Source organism: Haliotis rubra, unplaced genomic scaffold (genome assembly GCF_003918875.1).
Source record: "Haliotis rubra isolate DU_JTF1 unplaced genomic scaffold, ASM391887v1 Scf202, whole genome shotgun sequence".
NCBI lineage: Eukaryota > Metazoa > Mollusca > Gastropoda > Lepetellida > Haliotidae > Haliotis > Haliotis rubra.
In genome coordinates this window covers 611,727-629,028 of record NW_025766026.1, presented here as the reverse complement: position 1 = coordinate 629,028, position 17,302 = coordinate 611,727, and the positions used below count along the sequence as shown (strand labels likewise).

Sequence of the window (17,302 nt, the reverse complement as noted above, 5' to 3'; positions counted from 1 at the left end):
TGAAAAAGGATATTGTTCCTTGTGTAGGTGGATCAATAAGAGATTTAGGAACTTTGAACAGTAGTTCAGTTTTATCGCGTGGTGTTAGTTTAATCCCTTTGTGGCTTTTTCCTAACATTAAACTACAGCCTCAAAGATGTCGAAAATATCAATAAAACCAATGAGCATGGGTTAGTTGCTAATAAACATAAACGTAATCATAATCGGGGCAAATCTTGGTTTCTATCTGATGAGTGTATTTTTATGCCGCTTTTTGCAATATTCCAGCAATATCACGACAATGGACACCAGAAATGGGCTTTACACATTGTACCCATGTGGGGAATTGAACCCATGTTTTCCTTGTGACCAGCAAAGGCTTTAACCACTAAGCTACCCCACCACCCCTCTATCCGATGAATGGCCACTTGTGCCCCAATGTAACTTCAAGCAACAGGTGTAGGTACTTACAGACCTTCCCCACACACACACATAAAAAGGGAGACAAACAAAATGTTTTCTTGTTTATTTCGTAGCACTGACAATGATCTAAATGAGCCTGGGTAAATCAACAGAAAGGCGTTCTGAGCACTCTATATACCCGCCTCAAAACCTGTTTACGTAGTAGAAGGAATATAAAGTGACCACAATAAAACTATACCTCTTATTGCATACAAGTCTCATATAGGGGTTGTTCAAGTATTTAGGCCCTGATATTTCATTCCACAGTCATATTACTGAGTCACCACTTTCAACGATTCAAGTACTGATGTGGAATCATAAACCAAACATCCACACAACTCACAGGTATTTTGATTACATCGGATCTTAAAGACATGTATAATACACTTGGTTACTGTAACAAACTTACTCGTATAATGACTAGCACAATGACTGGCACTATCTCGGCATTCACAGGTGTTAAGTAATGCTGTAAACAACACAATGGTGTCAACTGGTTAAACATACATACACACATTTACAAAAAATATGGTGCCTTTTAAAATTTCTAATATTTTCATTAGCAATCACTCGTTAAGAAAGACCAGGGATTTATCTAGATTTCTTGACTAAAAGACCTTTGCGGGCAAATTTCCTTTTTGAATTTGCAATTAGTGTTAAGTTAGATTTTGAGAATATGTCAAGACACTGACTGAAGACTTGACGAGCAGGTCTAGATAAATCCCTATAGACAAACCATTCAATGGTGCAGATTGTCAACCACCAAGGCTTAAATACATGAAGTGTTAGTACAGAGATTTTAAAGTTTGGGTCCTAACAGTCAATCTTGACAGACGCTGATGGCCAGGTCACGTTCCTCGATGAGTTCCTTCTTTGTGGCATCCATTTTCTCCCTCGCAAAGTTATCGATATTAATACCCTGGACAATCTTGTAAGTTCTATCTGCAGCAATTTGAACGGGGAAACTGTAGACAAGACCAGCTTCGATCCCATAGGATCCATCAGAGATCACGCCCATTGATGTGAAAGTGTCCTGCAACAATGGATACAGGCAATGTTTGTCAAAATGGAGATGTGGGACTTCAGCTTAACAGACAAGTGTCATCAGGGGATGAAATTTCTCCCTGGAAATGGGAGTTTGGTTACTTTGGTTCATTGCTATGAGATACCTTCATGTCAGTGAAGAAAGAAAATGTGGTGGAGTACAGACGGATGGACAGACATGATGATTACAGTAGCTCAATCTAAACAAACAATGCAGTATTTCTGAGTTTTAGCTTAAGTTACTGTAAACGTACTTATTTTCGCGTGGTGCAATTTTCGCGGAATTGACAGTTTAGACTACATCGCGCGGTCAATTATTCGCGCAATCAGTAATTACCAGAACTGCCAGCTGTCTCTTTGGCCGCCACTAATAGCAGTAAAAACAAACAGAGTGGCTTAACCTGTCAGGCGGCGTTTATTGCTTACTCACAGGAAATCCCTATCTGTGCGATATACTAGTACACAGTAATCCGTTTACTCCCGGAAGAGATGAAAAACACATCAGTCTTATGTTCCGAATTCTGAAGATTTGATGAATTAACTTATACTGTATATGAAGCTCTTTGTGATTTCAAACAAGCCGGGTTGTTGTGAATGAGATGATTGAGTGTTAGTGACTATTCCCTTCATGATGTACTGGTGAATAAAATCTTAATGAATAAATAAAATACTGCTGTATTATTTCTTTCCGAGTCGTTTCACGGTAATCTGTTTTGTATCAAACCATGTCATGTGACCAATTTCCATGGCGGCCACAACACACATTGCTGTTTTCGCTAATTCGGCAATGGGATTTGGCTCATTATTTAATTATGTTTTGGGAAATCCATTACAGCGACAGTTAAGTATGATCAGTCGTCATTTTAAGATTCCCGTTGATTTCTGTCTTCAAACGTGATGTGTTATGGTAAAAACTCAGGGGCGAGCGTGGCTAGACTGAATGAATGACAGGTTTATTCGCGGTGTATAAATTTTCGCGCTAAAATGTTTTGCGCGAAAAGCGCGAAAATAAAACCTGCGCGAAATATAATACGTTTACAGTAGGTGGAAGACCCTAAATGGTCATTCTGTACAACACAGACAAAAAAGGTGATGGGTGAAGTTTGTTTGTTGTTTGACGCCACACTCAGCAATATTCCAGCTTTATGTCTTTAAATAATCGAGTCTGGACCAGACAATCCAGTGATCAACACCACGAGCATCAATCTATGCAATTGGGATAACATGACATGTTAGCGAGCCTGACCACCCAATTCAATTAGTAGCTTCGAACAATTCCATCTAAGAGCCGTTATCAGAATATTCCAGTGAGTGAGTGAGACACTCACTAACTGGAATGACACTTTAGCCATATTCCAGGCAATACCATGGCAGGGGCACACCAAGAGTGTGCTTCACACATTGTACCCATGTTGGAAATCAAACCCGGGTCTTCAGCATGACGTGCAAATGTTTTCAACAGCTAGGCTACCAACGCCCCCAGAATATTCCAAGCAGTGGTGAACTCTCTACCCTAGCTAGAAGTAGGTCTTACCGGCTTGGTGCCAAACCACCAATCTCTGAGATGGTCACAAATTGCCTTGGCGGCTGACATAGCACTGGAGAGTTTCCTTGCTGCTATGACTGCAGCGCCTCGCTTCTGTACCGTCTGTTGTAGAAGAAACACAATAGCTCACTTACAGACAAAACATAACACATAAGTCAAGACATTTCTCAGTTCTCAGTTAACTGATTTATACATGGAAATACCTTCATCACAAAGTTATATTTGCACTGAACTGATCATAACTTCCATACTTAAATATAGGTTTTCGACTGTTGTAGTGATAACATCATTTGTGGAAGTGAGTGAAGGAGTTAAGTTTTATGCCCCACTAAGCAATATTCCAGCTATATGGCAGCAGTCTGTAAATAATCAAGTCTGGACCAGACAATCCAGTTATCAACAGCATGCGCATCGATCTACGCAATTGGGATACCATGCCATGTGTCAACTAAGTCAGCGAGCCTGACCACCTGATCCTGTTAGTCGCCTGTTACGACAAGCATGGGCTACTGGAGACCAATTGTAACCCGGATTTTCACCGGTTCATTTGTGGAATGGGATGCCGGTCAGTAATTTGACTTTTCACTGTTCTATGTTCTTTGTTCAAAGCATTCTGAATATACTGCGATGTTAATTGTCAGGGGAATTTTTTAAGGTTGCTAAATTTCTTATGAAGCACATGTTACCTTTTATGAGTACTCTAGGATATCAGTTGACCAGGGCCCCGTTCCTCAAAGCGATCGTAGCGCTACGACAGTCGTAAGTCTATGTTAAAGTATGGGAGTTACGATCACCTTAGCGCTACGATCGCTTTGAGGAACGGCACCCTGAGTGAATTTGGCCACTTTACAACAAGTTGGAGTGTTCTGTTGGAGTGTTCTATAAACTTACGTGAATCTTATTCTGATTACTAATATATGGTTGTGACACCTGGAAATATTGTGAAAAAGACATTCAGAATATGTTACCGTGATAAAGTCATTGTTAAGCCAGTTGTCATCTTTGACAGCACTTCGTACATCCTTCAATTCGTTCTGTACTTGCACCTGGGCCCGGCTGATGTCGGGGAACTGCGTGGAAGAGTGGTTTCCCCAGATGGTGACGTTACGGACATCGGCCACTTTTACACCCACTCGGGCGGCGATCTGGCAAGACATGAACAACAGGGGATAGTCAGGGGAAGCAGGGAGAAATCTGAACTTGGCAATAACACAGATCAAATATACTAGGATTATGGTCACCATGTCCTTAATTACTATATCGATACTTCTCTGAGGCATAATACACAGAAGTACTCTCTTTTACGCTAAAGTTTCATGTGTTCTAGTGTGTAATTTTGAGAAGAACCCCATGACATTTTAAAAAAATATTTTAGCTAACTTATTTGTTTCATTTTAACCATAGATGTATATTCCATGTAAATACAGAACACTTTTTAGTGATAACAACTTATTATTCTTTACCATGATGTTTCAAAGCTAATTCTTAATCCTTCATCTGATGAATACAGGATGAAGGAGCAAGATTTAGATCTGAAATATCATGATAAAGAATAAAAAGAAGTTGTTATCCATGGAAAGTGTCATGTATTCAGGCTCTTCCAACTTCTAAATGCCTTTCAAGGACTTGAAATTGACTAACACAAATTTATATCATCTGATTATGTCTTTTCATATGTTTTGAGGATGGCAGCATAATTTTTGCTAAAAGTTGCATCACCCAGACATTGTAAAAACATGTAATCACAGTCTCAATTCTTATGGAAGTTGAGTGAGTGAGTTTAGTTTTACGCCGCTTCTACTTACAGCAATATTCCAGCAATATGATGGCAGGGGACACCAAAAATGGGCTTCACACATTGTACCAATGTGGGCAAACAAACCCATGTCTTTGGCATGATGAGCAAACGCTTTAACTACAAGGCTACGTCACCGCCTGATAATTTATGAACACTTTTATCTAATTAACTAGGTATCTGGAAATATCAAGACACTTAGAAACAACAGAGTCCAAGGACTTGGATTATCAACATACCTGTGACTGTGCTCTGTTCTGGTCCAGTCTTGTCAGGCAGGAGAAATTCTCTTTCGGGATGGAGGGAGCATATTTAGAACAGATTAATGCATTTGTGTTGGCTGGGTTACCTACAACCACCACCTGCAAATATAAACTGACAAAGTCACTTCCATGTACATGCTGTATTTTCTATATTTTCAGTATCCAATGTTATCTTAAATATGTTCTATAAAACACCAGAGCTCCAGATAAGATTTAGCTCATGTGGGTACTGTACCCACTGTATTTTTTTGGTGTGGGTATTATGAATGTTGAGTGGGTATTTCATTTTCCGTTACCCACTGCTTTCAAATATGTGCGTATTTCAGTCATTTCACTCACCTAAGTATTACGTCATTGAGTAAGTTTACTAAGCAGTTATGTTCTGCCTCATGTCATACCTAATCAAAACCAACTTAAATATAATGGAAATGATTTCATAAAAAATCACTCATCCTATACTGACAGTACAACACTTGTCCTATACTAACAGTACAACTTGATAGCAATCGATGTCTTTTTCATCACGCAAGCCATTTTATAAATATATTCCGTACGCATTTGTTTTAAACTTTTTGCGTATCTAACATTTTAAATGCGTAATTGGTACACAACAATTATTTTTCAATGCGTAATTGGAAATTTTATATATGCGTATTTAACCCGGATACGCTGATTATCTGGGCCTCTGAACACATCTGAGGAAATTTGAAAATCATCTTCATTGATTTAGAAGACAGACCCACTGTATTTAATGTATGTGTACACAGGGTCTAGAGCGAGTGAGTGAGTGAGTAATGAGGTGAGGTGAGGTGAGGTGAGGTGAATTGGGTTTAACGTCGTGCTTGAGAATATTTTGCTCATATGACGACGTGTATGCGTGTGTATGTGTATGTGCGGCTGCTTGTACTAGCCCAGACTGAAGCTGGTTTTATAGTGCTAGCCCACTGAAATACCATGCTGCAGTGAAGCAGAAATACCCCTATCAGACACATTATACTGACTCTGAGCTGACCAGTCCTTGTTGTACCTATTAATGCCGAGCACCAGACAGGGACCAACAAGTACCATATTTTAACGTCTTTTGGTATGACGCGGTCGGGGATTGAACCCACGACCTTCCGCTCTCCGGGCGGACGCTCTAACCACTACACCACGGAGGCGGTGAGTGAGTGAGTGAGTGAGTGATTTAGTGAGCGAGTGAGTGAGTGAGAGAGAGAGAGAGAGAGAGTGCTTTAAGCAATATTTAAGCAACATCACGGCAGGGGACACTAGAAATTTGCATCAAACATTGAACCTATGTGGATAATCGAATCCCGGGTCTTCGGCGTGACGACCAAACGCTTTAACCACAAGGCTACTCCACCGCCTGCATGCCACTGTGAAGGTCAATAATAAATAAAGGGCAGGCCATTAAAAACTATAGAGTCCCGAGAGTAGTAACGTAGGTAAATGCATCATCATTGTGCCTGCTGTGTTGTCAGCACTGTAGTCTAGAACTGGTTTGTCATACTAGCTAGATATTGTCTTTGTCTTACGCAGAACGCTGTATCAGTCAGTACCTTTACACTTTTCTTGGCATACTTGTCCAGGGAGTTGCCTTGAGTCTTGAAAATCTTGACATTGGCAGCAAGAAGATCCTTACGTTCCATTCCTTCTCTCCGGGGGCATGGAGCCCACTAGACATGCAACATCGATGTCCTTGAAGGCGACAGTCTCATCACAGGTGGGGATGACACCTACAAATATACCAAGGATATTTAACAACCGAATGTACCAATGATGATCAAGTCCAAGGAATTTAGAATGAGAAAATGCACATTATGCTGACCCCTTGAAGGTCAAGGCTGGAAGAGTCTGAAGCAATCCTTGTTTGTTACAAACAAAAGCAACATTTGAGATGGTATAAACCAACTTCAAAAGCAAAAAAATTATATCATCAATTTAACTGAAACAAAACAATTCTAAAATGCTAACTAATGCAGTAAAATCTGACAATTTTCATCCTTCCACTCCTCAAACAAAGGTACATAACTATCATAAGAAAGTGTGATTCAAGACATGAAAGGTTTAAAATTAAACTGCAAAATCTGAGTTTTTGAATGCATAACTTGTTTTATTTATGACAGCAATTACTGAAAGTATCGTTTTTCTGCAAACTGTCAGTATTTTTCAATTCCGATTTCAGTCATAGTAAAGATGTACTGCACACAAGTACAATTCACTGGTACTTCAGTAAAACCAATTAAGTGTAATATTGCAGTGTGTGGACTAGCGGTGTTCCGATTAATTGAAATAATCAAAGATTGGTCGCAGTGACCAAACGACCAAGCAATCGATCACATTTTCTCATAATTGAACATAAACGATTTTGGAACTACTGTTTTAGTCTTTGAAAAACATGACAATGGAACATATCTTAGAAGTTGTCAGGGCCTGAAATTGTGTTTAATTCTTAGAAAACTCACTTCACTAACTGAAAAGCCATGACTGAATACTTCTCTAAGACTCAAGGAAGTTTATGTTCATGATATATTAGTCATCACTTTAAAGTAGTAAGTTGCATCATGTTATATGTATCTGGAATAACAACCTGGATAGGAAAATCTGAAAAATGACGCTAACCAATTTTTTTCGATGATTGTTCGTTGGTAATGAAGCAATCATCAATTGTGAGATTTCAACCAATTCCCAACTCTAGTGTGGACAACAAACACTCAGCTGAAAAGTCAAGACTACAGTGCAAGTTGACACCTCTTTTCTAAAAAGACAGGAAAGAACAAAGCCTAATGCTATGCTCACTGTTGAGGAGAGGCAGAGCACAGTCCTGTAATTCCATGACCACTCCGTTGAGCACTCCCTCCATAGGTTTGATGTCCAGTAGAACCAGGTCAAGAGTCTGCAACATACACCACATATTTGTTAGCTAGTCGTAATCGAAGTAGTAGGGCATGGGAAGAGCAGTTGTGCTTAATGATTCAACTATGTTCAGACCCGAAATTCATCTCACAACTGTGTTGAACGACCCCATTGTAGTTCATTAATGTTTGCTTCTGGGGTAACAAGTTGGATATTTAATAATTAATTATATATATTTGCTTGTCTCATGCTATGAATTTCTTCTTTCTTCTTCTACCTTGGTGAGGGAAAGAGGGAGTGAGTTAGGTTTTATACCGTTTTTAGCAATATTCCAGCAATATCACAGCAGGGGACACCAGAAATGGGCTTCACACATTGTACCCATATGGGGACTTGAACCCTGGTCTTCAGTGTGACGAGTTAATGCTTTAACCACTAGGCTACCCCATTGCCCACGAAGGAAAGACTCATAGCTAAGTTTCCAGCTACAAAACAAATCACCTTGGGTCACACGAGACTGAGTCTGATCCACACGACAAACGCATCATTCTTTTCCTTTGAGCAGACAGACTGGTGTCACTGATGTGGGGATGGTTGGATGGGAATGTAGCGTGTGAAATAGGATAGGTACAATTTTTTATATTCTTTCCAAATTTTAAAACTTTTTTCAATACTATCTCACACAAAGCATTTATTTCTTGGCAAGATGGGGGAGCTCAGATACTCAAGCTTGTACAGACTACAACTGTGAGACCTATGAAAAGCTTGTACTAAACTGCAATTCAATCCATGACTTGGTAAAAGATGGAATGGTGAATAACTGTGCATGACAGAAAAACCAAACATGACTAAATGTTTGTGTAAATTCATTGCAAACCTTCCATTTACATGATGCTCTGAGTGTATACCAGACACTTCAGCAACTGACAAAATGAGCATAATTCTATGCATCCAGCGAGCCTGACTACCCGATCCAATTGGTCGACTTATGACAAATATTGATTGCTTGATGCTAATTGCAACCGTGATAATCAGATAATTAGGACACCATGGCAGACAAAGCAGTGAAGTACACTGGATGCCCTCTAAACCGGCAGCCCTCCAATCCGGCGTGCCCTCAATATCGGCACTAGAATTCGGTCCCGGCAGAAGCTAGTTAATTTATGATAATTTACACGCCCTCTAATCTGGCATCAGTCTATTCCTTGTTTCTTTTTCATATGCAAGTTTTCTTTTCATTCATTATTAAACTGCTATATGATGATGCTCTGCAAGCAATTGAGTACATACCGGACACTTCAGCGACAGACAAAATGAGCATAATCCTATGCATTTGAGATATGATTCTATGCATCCAGCGAGTCTGACTACCTGATCCCATTGGATTGCTTGATGCCAGTTGCAACCGTGATAATTAGATAATCAGGACACCCTGGCAGACAAGGCAGTGATGTACAATGATGTAATCCAACCACATTCGTAAACACTTTCTCTGGTAAAATTTTGCCTTTAATTACACATGAAAGCAGATATGCAACAGTGAGCCCTAAAATCGCACCTGATTTGGACCAAACACCTCCCCTCTGGCAATGGCGATAACGAGGGAGTAGGCGATCTGTCCAGCAGCGCCGGTCACCAAGACTTTCAGAGGTTCCGACTGAAACAACATTTAAGGTCATTTGGTTATATTGACATAAAGAGTTAAAAGTGAGTGAGTTAAAATGTATAGTCAGCGTTAGTCACACTAGCAATATTTCAGCCATATGGCGACTAAACAGGTCATACTTAAATATAGAAAAAGTTATATTATAAAATCTATCGCCAAAGGACAGGTAAACAACTAAAATATCCCTGTGAGTTGTAACTGTTGAAATGGTTACATTCAACTAACAATGTATTGTAACTGTTATGGTTATCCTGAGTGAGTGCCTGAATATGGTTTTACAGGCTTTTAGCAATATCACGGCGGGGGACACCACAACTAGGCTTCACACATTGCACCAATGTGGGGATTCGAACCCGGGTCTTCGGCGTGACGAGTGAACGCTTCAACCACAAGGCTAACCCACCGCCCCGACATGGTAATCCTGACCCAACACTGCATTATAACTGCTACCAGTAGGTCTGGCTAAAATCATAGGTAATCCGAATGATTGTTGACGGGAAAATGTATTTATGAGTTTCAGTATGAAAATTGTTTGTGTCATCAATAATATCATACATTAACTAACGTGAAGAAATAGAGTGAGTGAGTCAGTGAGTATGGTTTTAAGCCGCGTTTGGCAATATTCAAGCAATATCACGGTGGGGGACACCAGAAATGGGTTTCAAATGTATCCACGTTAGGAATCGAAACCCGGGTTTTCGGCGGGACGAGCAAACGCCTTAACCACAAGGCTATCCCACCGCCCTGAAGAAATAGAGGTTTAATTTACACAGATAATACACAAAGTTCATTCTAAATTATGTTAGGCTGATGTATCTTCCATTATATAAGGTTAAATTTGTTTCCACTCAGTGATATGAACTATGATTTCTTTCAGATTGGTTTGGCATTTTTGCACAAAGTTACTCTTACGATATTTAACGACAATCAATCAATGTTCAGTTAACGATTATTGATCTCTTTGATCTATATTGACAACCAGCCCTAGTTACCAGAATACCAAAATACATTTAATGGTGACAATAGTTTCATGACGAGAGATAAACCAGAAAATATTATGGACCTGCCATGGTTGGAAGGCAGGGAAACATTTTCACACATTCATGTTTGTAAATCCATGATAACGAAGATACATCTAAATATACTTTTTAATATACTAAAAGCAGTATGTTCTCTCTTATCACATCATGTAATCTTGACTGGGAGAAAGGATTGTGGCGATACAGGTCTCAGATATTCATCACTTTAGAAAAACTCAAAACAATGGGAATGGTGCTGTCTAACCTCAACAAAACTTGCTTAATATAGTTGATAATTACCCTTGCTCCAAGGCTGTACTCAATAATAAGTATGGATTTGTAATAGTTCTATCCATGTTATAGGCAAGTCTAGATTAACAGATAAGCAAACTAGGCTTTTATTAGGACAACCTGTTCATGCATGAACTCCAGTGTTCGTTCTTGAGGCCACATATCAATTCGTAAAAATTTTAATTTCAGAATAGTAAAACGCAGCATTGTGATCTTAGCTATCAATTAGTTTATTAGACATTGGAACATACCTAAAAAGACACAAGGGGTGTTGGGACTCTCGTTATTTACAGTTTGTATATTGGTGTAGTGGTTCCACGTCTGGATTCGCCATGGGCCTTGTATCCACTGTGTCATGATATAGTCCATATTCCTGGTTACCTGCTCACCACCAGAACTCACAGCCATAATGACAAATGTCCAGCCAAGCATCTTCAACATTAGCTACAGGGACAAGAGCTAGTGCCCTTCTTTGCTGGTCGTAGCGAAGAATGCAGGACACTGAGAGAAACATGTGTCCTTGAACTTCTGCATGTAGACAGTAGAGTGTACAGATGGTGGAAGATATTGGGGAGTGGTGTAGAACGTGCCGTCAACGTAGATGACATCTGCATCAGTCAGAAGCTAAAGGTTGATCGCGGTAGTGAAGATGTGAGTTCTCTTCCTCAGGTTTTCTATTTTGGCTATCAGGAAGTCTTCACCCGAATCTGTTGTTGTCCACTCACCTCCTATCTGGACATGGGTCGTCTCTTTCTTCTCTCTCGGTAGAGTGGTGTCCTGATGCTGGGGAAGGTGGGGATGTGTTGCAGGATATCGTCAGGCAAGGAATCGGCACTTCTTCTGATGTTCCATAGTTCGTCCTTGTAGATGGATGTATTTTCTTCTCTGGCTCGATCCATGAGACGTGGCCTAATCCAATAAAAGCCCACCCCTTCCTTAATGAACTTGGTTTCTCCCAGTGTGTTAACACAGTCTGTTGCACACCGAGAATCGACCTACTAGCATAGAACCAGTCAAGCATGAGTCAACTGAATAGTCTGGCTGACTGTTCAAAAGTCGACGAATTAGGCCATAATGGCCCTTGAGAGCAGCATTTCAGTAATGATGCAAGAATTACAACTGACACAGATGAGACTCAAATGCCTAAATATGCATCATTTTATGACAATAACATTTAGAAAACAAGACTCTTTTGGCAGTGCCTATACTATCTGATATAGGCCTTCTATACTACAACAGGTTCTAGTTTATTCAAAAAGGTGGAATTTTTCTCAATATAAGGTTAAAAGAATATTCACTTGCTCTGTTTTATGATCTAGTTGATATCATGTTTACTTTCCAAGATTTACAAATGCAGTGCTATTAGCTTGACACCTCTCCTCACAAAACATGATAAGCACAAGTGTTGAGATTTCGTTAAAATCTCAAAACTTATGATTGGTCTGTAAGAACCGATCAAATATAAAAAATAATTGGTTAGTTATGTTTGTTAATGCACAAAAAATATATAGAAAAAACATGTAGTTCTTTGGGGTTTTCACAAATTGCCCAAAATGCATTTGCACATTTCACATCTTTAAACGATGACTACCATGTTAGGAACATATATTTTACTGGAGCTTTTAAGATAAATTCAATCATGACTTGGAACAAGCTTGTGATGCTTATGAAATGTAAACTAACAACTCAGGCAAAACCAACCTTGTGAAAAATATTGTTAATGCAAATAAGACTTCCCAAATTGTTTGTGTTCGATTATGAGAAATGATCAATTGCTTAGTCGTTTGGTCACTGCGACCAATCTTCCACTATTTCAATTATTCGGACCACCACTAATAAGCACTGACACATTTACATCATTTTCATTTCTAACCACATCCTTGTCATGCTTATAACAACCTTTATTCATAGGAAATGATCAGAGACAGTAAGCCTGGTGGTAAGGTTGTCAAAGGGCAGAGGGGGAGTGAGTTTGGTTTTAAGCTGCTTTCAATACTACTTCAATCATATAACAGCATGTCAGCTTTGAATGGGAGGAAAGCCTTGGGTAAGTGCAAACATTGGATCTGAACATGGATCGTAGGTTACTGGATTACCTTGGGGACAGAAGTCAACACAGCAATTTGTGGTACCACATGGATTTATCCCTGATTTTAAACTTATTGCATCTGCCCAGCAAACTGGATATAAATTGTTGCTTGGTCGAAATTTGTTGGTTTATTTTACTTATTTACTCCATATGTATGTTCAGATTGCATTCAATGCAATAATAATGACGAAAGAATTAAAACCTCTCCTTATAGGATGAAGTTACATATCTTTACTTTTATCAACAAGTGTTGATATATTTCATGTCAGAAGACATGAGGGTGAGATTGTATTTATTATAAAAAATCACTCATCATTAGTTTTCAATGAAAAATGCACATCTCTGAACACGGTACTGTCATTAGACTTGCAGTGCAGCGATATCATATCATTGTGACGTCATCAAGTTTATGACGTCATGGCATTGTCAGGGCATTGTACAAAATCTACTGTCAAAAAGATCTCTCCTAGGAGATATCGTTTGATCTTACACAAGCAATATCTCCAGTGGAACACAGTTTTGGATGATAAAACTAACAGTTATGGTTTATATCTGCAAAACCATAAAGTCAGTTAATTATAAATAACATTAAGGTGACTTTGGAAAAGTTTTCCTAATTAGGAGATGTTATTGAGATCTGTTGCAGACAAAAGATCCACTTCTGAATAGGTCTTAAATGAACCTTAGCCGCGATGCATGATCATGTCTTGACTCTCAACAGTCAACTGGGTGCACCCCAGCATCGTAGACGACAGGTGCTCACATTGGGCCACAGGCAACGAGGAAACTTCTAAACTTGAAATCACACTATAGAAACACATTCCCAGGCGAGAACAAACATTAATAATGAAGCATAAGTATATCACCCATTCTGATGCCTTGTCATGAGGTCAATCAGTGGCGATCAGCTGTGAATGGACTGTGCCGACTTGGAGGACTGTCAAGGTCACTATGCAACGCGACAATAGCGAATCCATGATATTCAACGAGAAACAGACTAAATAGAACACTTGGGAAAGGGTATGTGTACGATGAAAAACTGTCAGAATAATAATAGCTGCCTACCATCTTGTAACTTTTCTTTATTCACGAGTCCACGCCTTCACAAATGTTGATTCACAACCGCCGGCTCAGCGATGTGGTAAGGTCAAGGACGGGCACCTGCCGTAACTTGTAAATCGCATCTTCATTGGTTCGTATCCTGAAAATGGACCAATGAAAATTAGCTTTTAATGGTGCTTTGTTGTAAGCTCATCCTGCTACCCAGAGTTCCTTGCGGCTAGCCCGGTTCAAGTAATAAAAAACGAACCCCTGCTGAATATTCAGTGACTTATCTCTCATTATAATTGATTCCTAATCATTGGTAAACAGACACTATTTTTGTGCTAACTTATTCTTTCGTTTGCAAAACTTAAAGTTTGATATTTGTTTAAACTCTTACTTTTTTGTTTGTTTCAAGTCCTCTGTTTCAAACCAATATCGGTAAATGATATCCTTTGTACAAATTATCGCAGTCTTCCATTCTACATTACATATGAAAACAACAACCATGTTTTATATCGTAGTTATTGATTAATACTCTCTCGGATATACATCGTTCCAGATTTTAACACAATGCTTCCTGATTGCGCATGCGTTATCTGTTTGTTTACTTCCGATTTGGAGCAGACAAGATTCTGTCAGAAGTTTTCGTGATTAGTTTTCGGTAAAGGAGGAATCACTTTCTTAGATTTTCCGATTCCCCTGTACGTTTCACCTGTCTTACAATCAGGGGAAGGGGGTGCTACCCGTGGCCTATGCGCATTTGATTTTCCCAAGTAAACCTGTCGATAAACTGTTCTGAAACTTCTGTCAGTTCTGAAGGAAAGTTTCGAACATGTGAAAGAGCACTCATCCACAACAAGCAGATGGTCTTCTTAATCTGATCTATTTCTCTGTAGGTCCAAGTAATAGGATCAACTGAAGTTAAATACATGGGTTCTCCAGAGACAGTTAAATATTAGTGTTTAGTGCAAACCAATAGTAAACTGAAATATTATATGTAATGTAAAAGGCATCACAAGTTGTAGAATTTAAAATATGATATACTTATTTAATGTTTTGAACATCTTGATGACTATCAATTTTATCCCTTAGTATAACATTTACTTTGATGCCATACTGTCCCCTCAAAATCAGTGGTCAAATGGTATTATACCTGTTACAGGGCCACTGATCCAGAGCAATTTCCGTGGACTGGTTGTTGCTTTTGTTATTGTTTTTCTCCAGTGAGTACCTGGATGATATCCCAGAATTCATGACTGGTTTGTTACCTCTGCTGCGCCACCCTCATGAGTAATTGATAGTATAAATATAGACTGATCAACAAAGATGAAATCTTTTTACTCGATAATCTTATGTTGATTTTGTTGTAAAAGTATGTAGACTTTGATGAATAATTTGGTTTCTTATAAAAAAATATTCACTTTGATAAAAATGCTGATTTTGATGTACAATTTTCATCATTAGAACAGACACGGTGGTGTTCGCATTATGGCCCTTTATTTCTGATAGTTCATGTAAAAAACCCTGAAACAATTAAAACATTCTTTAGACAAAACATAAATATATGTTGATAGATAATATCAATCATTAATATCTTTAAATATAACCATTTAAAAAATATCATTATTGCTAATCTATTCCATATACATTGCCTCCATATTTCATTGATGACACATTCCATTTATACTTTAATTCATACATAGATAGGCATATACATATCATATCATATAGGGAAACAAGCATTTCTTATCATTATGACATTACACAATGCATATATAAAATATAATAAACCCACCAAGTGTGTGGACCTGGGTACAATCAGTACACACCGACTCCTTCACGAGCAATACACCTACATCTGCACACGAATAAATGAAACATATATACACACTGTGCAGACTAATCAAATGACAGCAATAACAATACAACAAATACGTTTAGTTATTGTTGAGGGGGCGGTGGGGTAGCCTAGTGGTTAAAGCGTTGGCTCGTCACGCCGAAGACCCGGGTTCCATTCCCCACATGGGCACAATGTGTTAAGCCCATTTCTGGTGTCCCCCGCCGTGATATTGCTGGAATATTGCTAAAAAACGGCGTAAAACTAAACTCAGTCAGTCAGTCAGTCAGTTATTGTTGATTAATGAGAATCATTTAAAATATCTATAATGGTAAAACCCTGCTTCATTCTTACATTCACACATTATGCATTCATACATTTACACATTATGCATTCATACATTTACACATTATACATACATACATTTACACATTCATACATTTACACATTCATACGACAGCTGTATAGTACTTAAAGATTAAGTTTAACACTGATAAATAGCTTACTGAATTATTGAATTATTTACCGTTTGTAAATAATTAGACTTATAATGCATTACATTCTGCAACACAACTAGTTATCACAAACTACTCAATATTTACAATATGACAAAGCAGCCAAATTATCAAAGCATAAACACAATATGCATCCAATGAGTATGTACAAACTACAAAAAGTATGGAAATAGACTAACCTTCAGAAATGATCTCAAGAGCTCCTATAAATGTCCAAATAATTCAAAACGTGTGAGATTCAAAATCCACAAATGCCTTGTGACCAGTTGACAGTTGAAACGTTCTGAACAGATAATAAACTTCAAACCTTAAAACAGGGGACAGTAAGCTAACAAGGTTTATGACAAAGGGACAGTAAGTGGTGCGCTTGGGCAGGCTGTTGTGTGGCAGTGCTCTAGGTGACTGTGACTGAGGCAGAAAACTCATGCAGTAAGCTGAGATAGCGGTTAAGAGAAGCTGAAGAGTGAAGTATATAATGTTTAAAATACACTAAACTGAATATTTAATTCAGTTAAAACTAAAGAATAAAAACACTAAATATATACAAACATTTCATCCTGTCACACATAGTAATGTTGACTTTGTAAAAATGTTAACGTAAATGGATGTAGAATTTGAATTAAGAAATAGTTTGACCATGAATTTGGTAAGAAGCCTGATACAATAGCATTGTTTTGAAAGTAAGGCTAACTAAGTACATGGGGAGTCTTGGGGAGAGTAGTGAGCTTGGGTTCACTACTAGTCAATCTGAATGTTGTATTAAATGGCATTATTTTGATAACAAATGAAAACATTTTAAGTTTAACCATCTGCCAGTGGTAAAAAATGTTAGAACTGAAATAACGAAGTCAATGTACGTCTTTATATTTTGTCTTATAATCTTAATTAGTTTATTA

General features: G+C 38.5%; 2 protein-coding genes across 2 annotated transcripts in view; one reads left to right on the top strand and one right to left on the bottom strand.

The window, feature by feature from the left end:
- Positions 1-490: 490 nt before the first annotated feature.
- LOC124275753 (malate dehydrogenase, cytoplasmic-like) lies at positions 491-14,229 on the bottom strand. The gene is given in 9 exon segments (XM_046711410.1): positions 491-1,474; positions 3,020-3,133; positions 4,000-4,176; positions 5,066-5,188; positions 6,649-6,753; positions 6,755-6,825; positions 7,889-7,985; positions 9,504-9,602; positions 14,076-14,229. Coding segments are annotated over 9 exon segments (1,002 nt in total). The 5' UTR covers positions 14,079-14,229; the 3' UTR covers positions 491-1,261.
- A 430-nt stretch (positions 14,230-14,659) lies between these two features.
- Positions 14,660-17,302, top strand: part of LOC124275752 (WD repeat-containing and planar cell polarity effector protein fritz homolog) — a 29,579-nt gene continuing 26,936 nt past the window's right edge. The window contains 1 exon segment of the mRNA XM_046711409.1: positions 14,660-14,715. The gene's annotated coding sequence lies outside the window, so the exon portion shown is untranslated.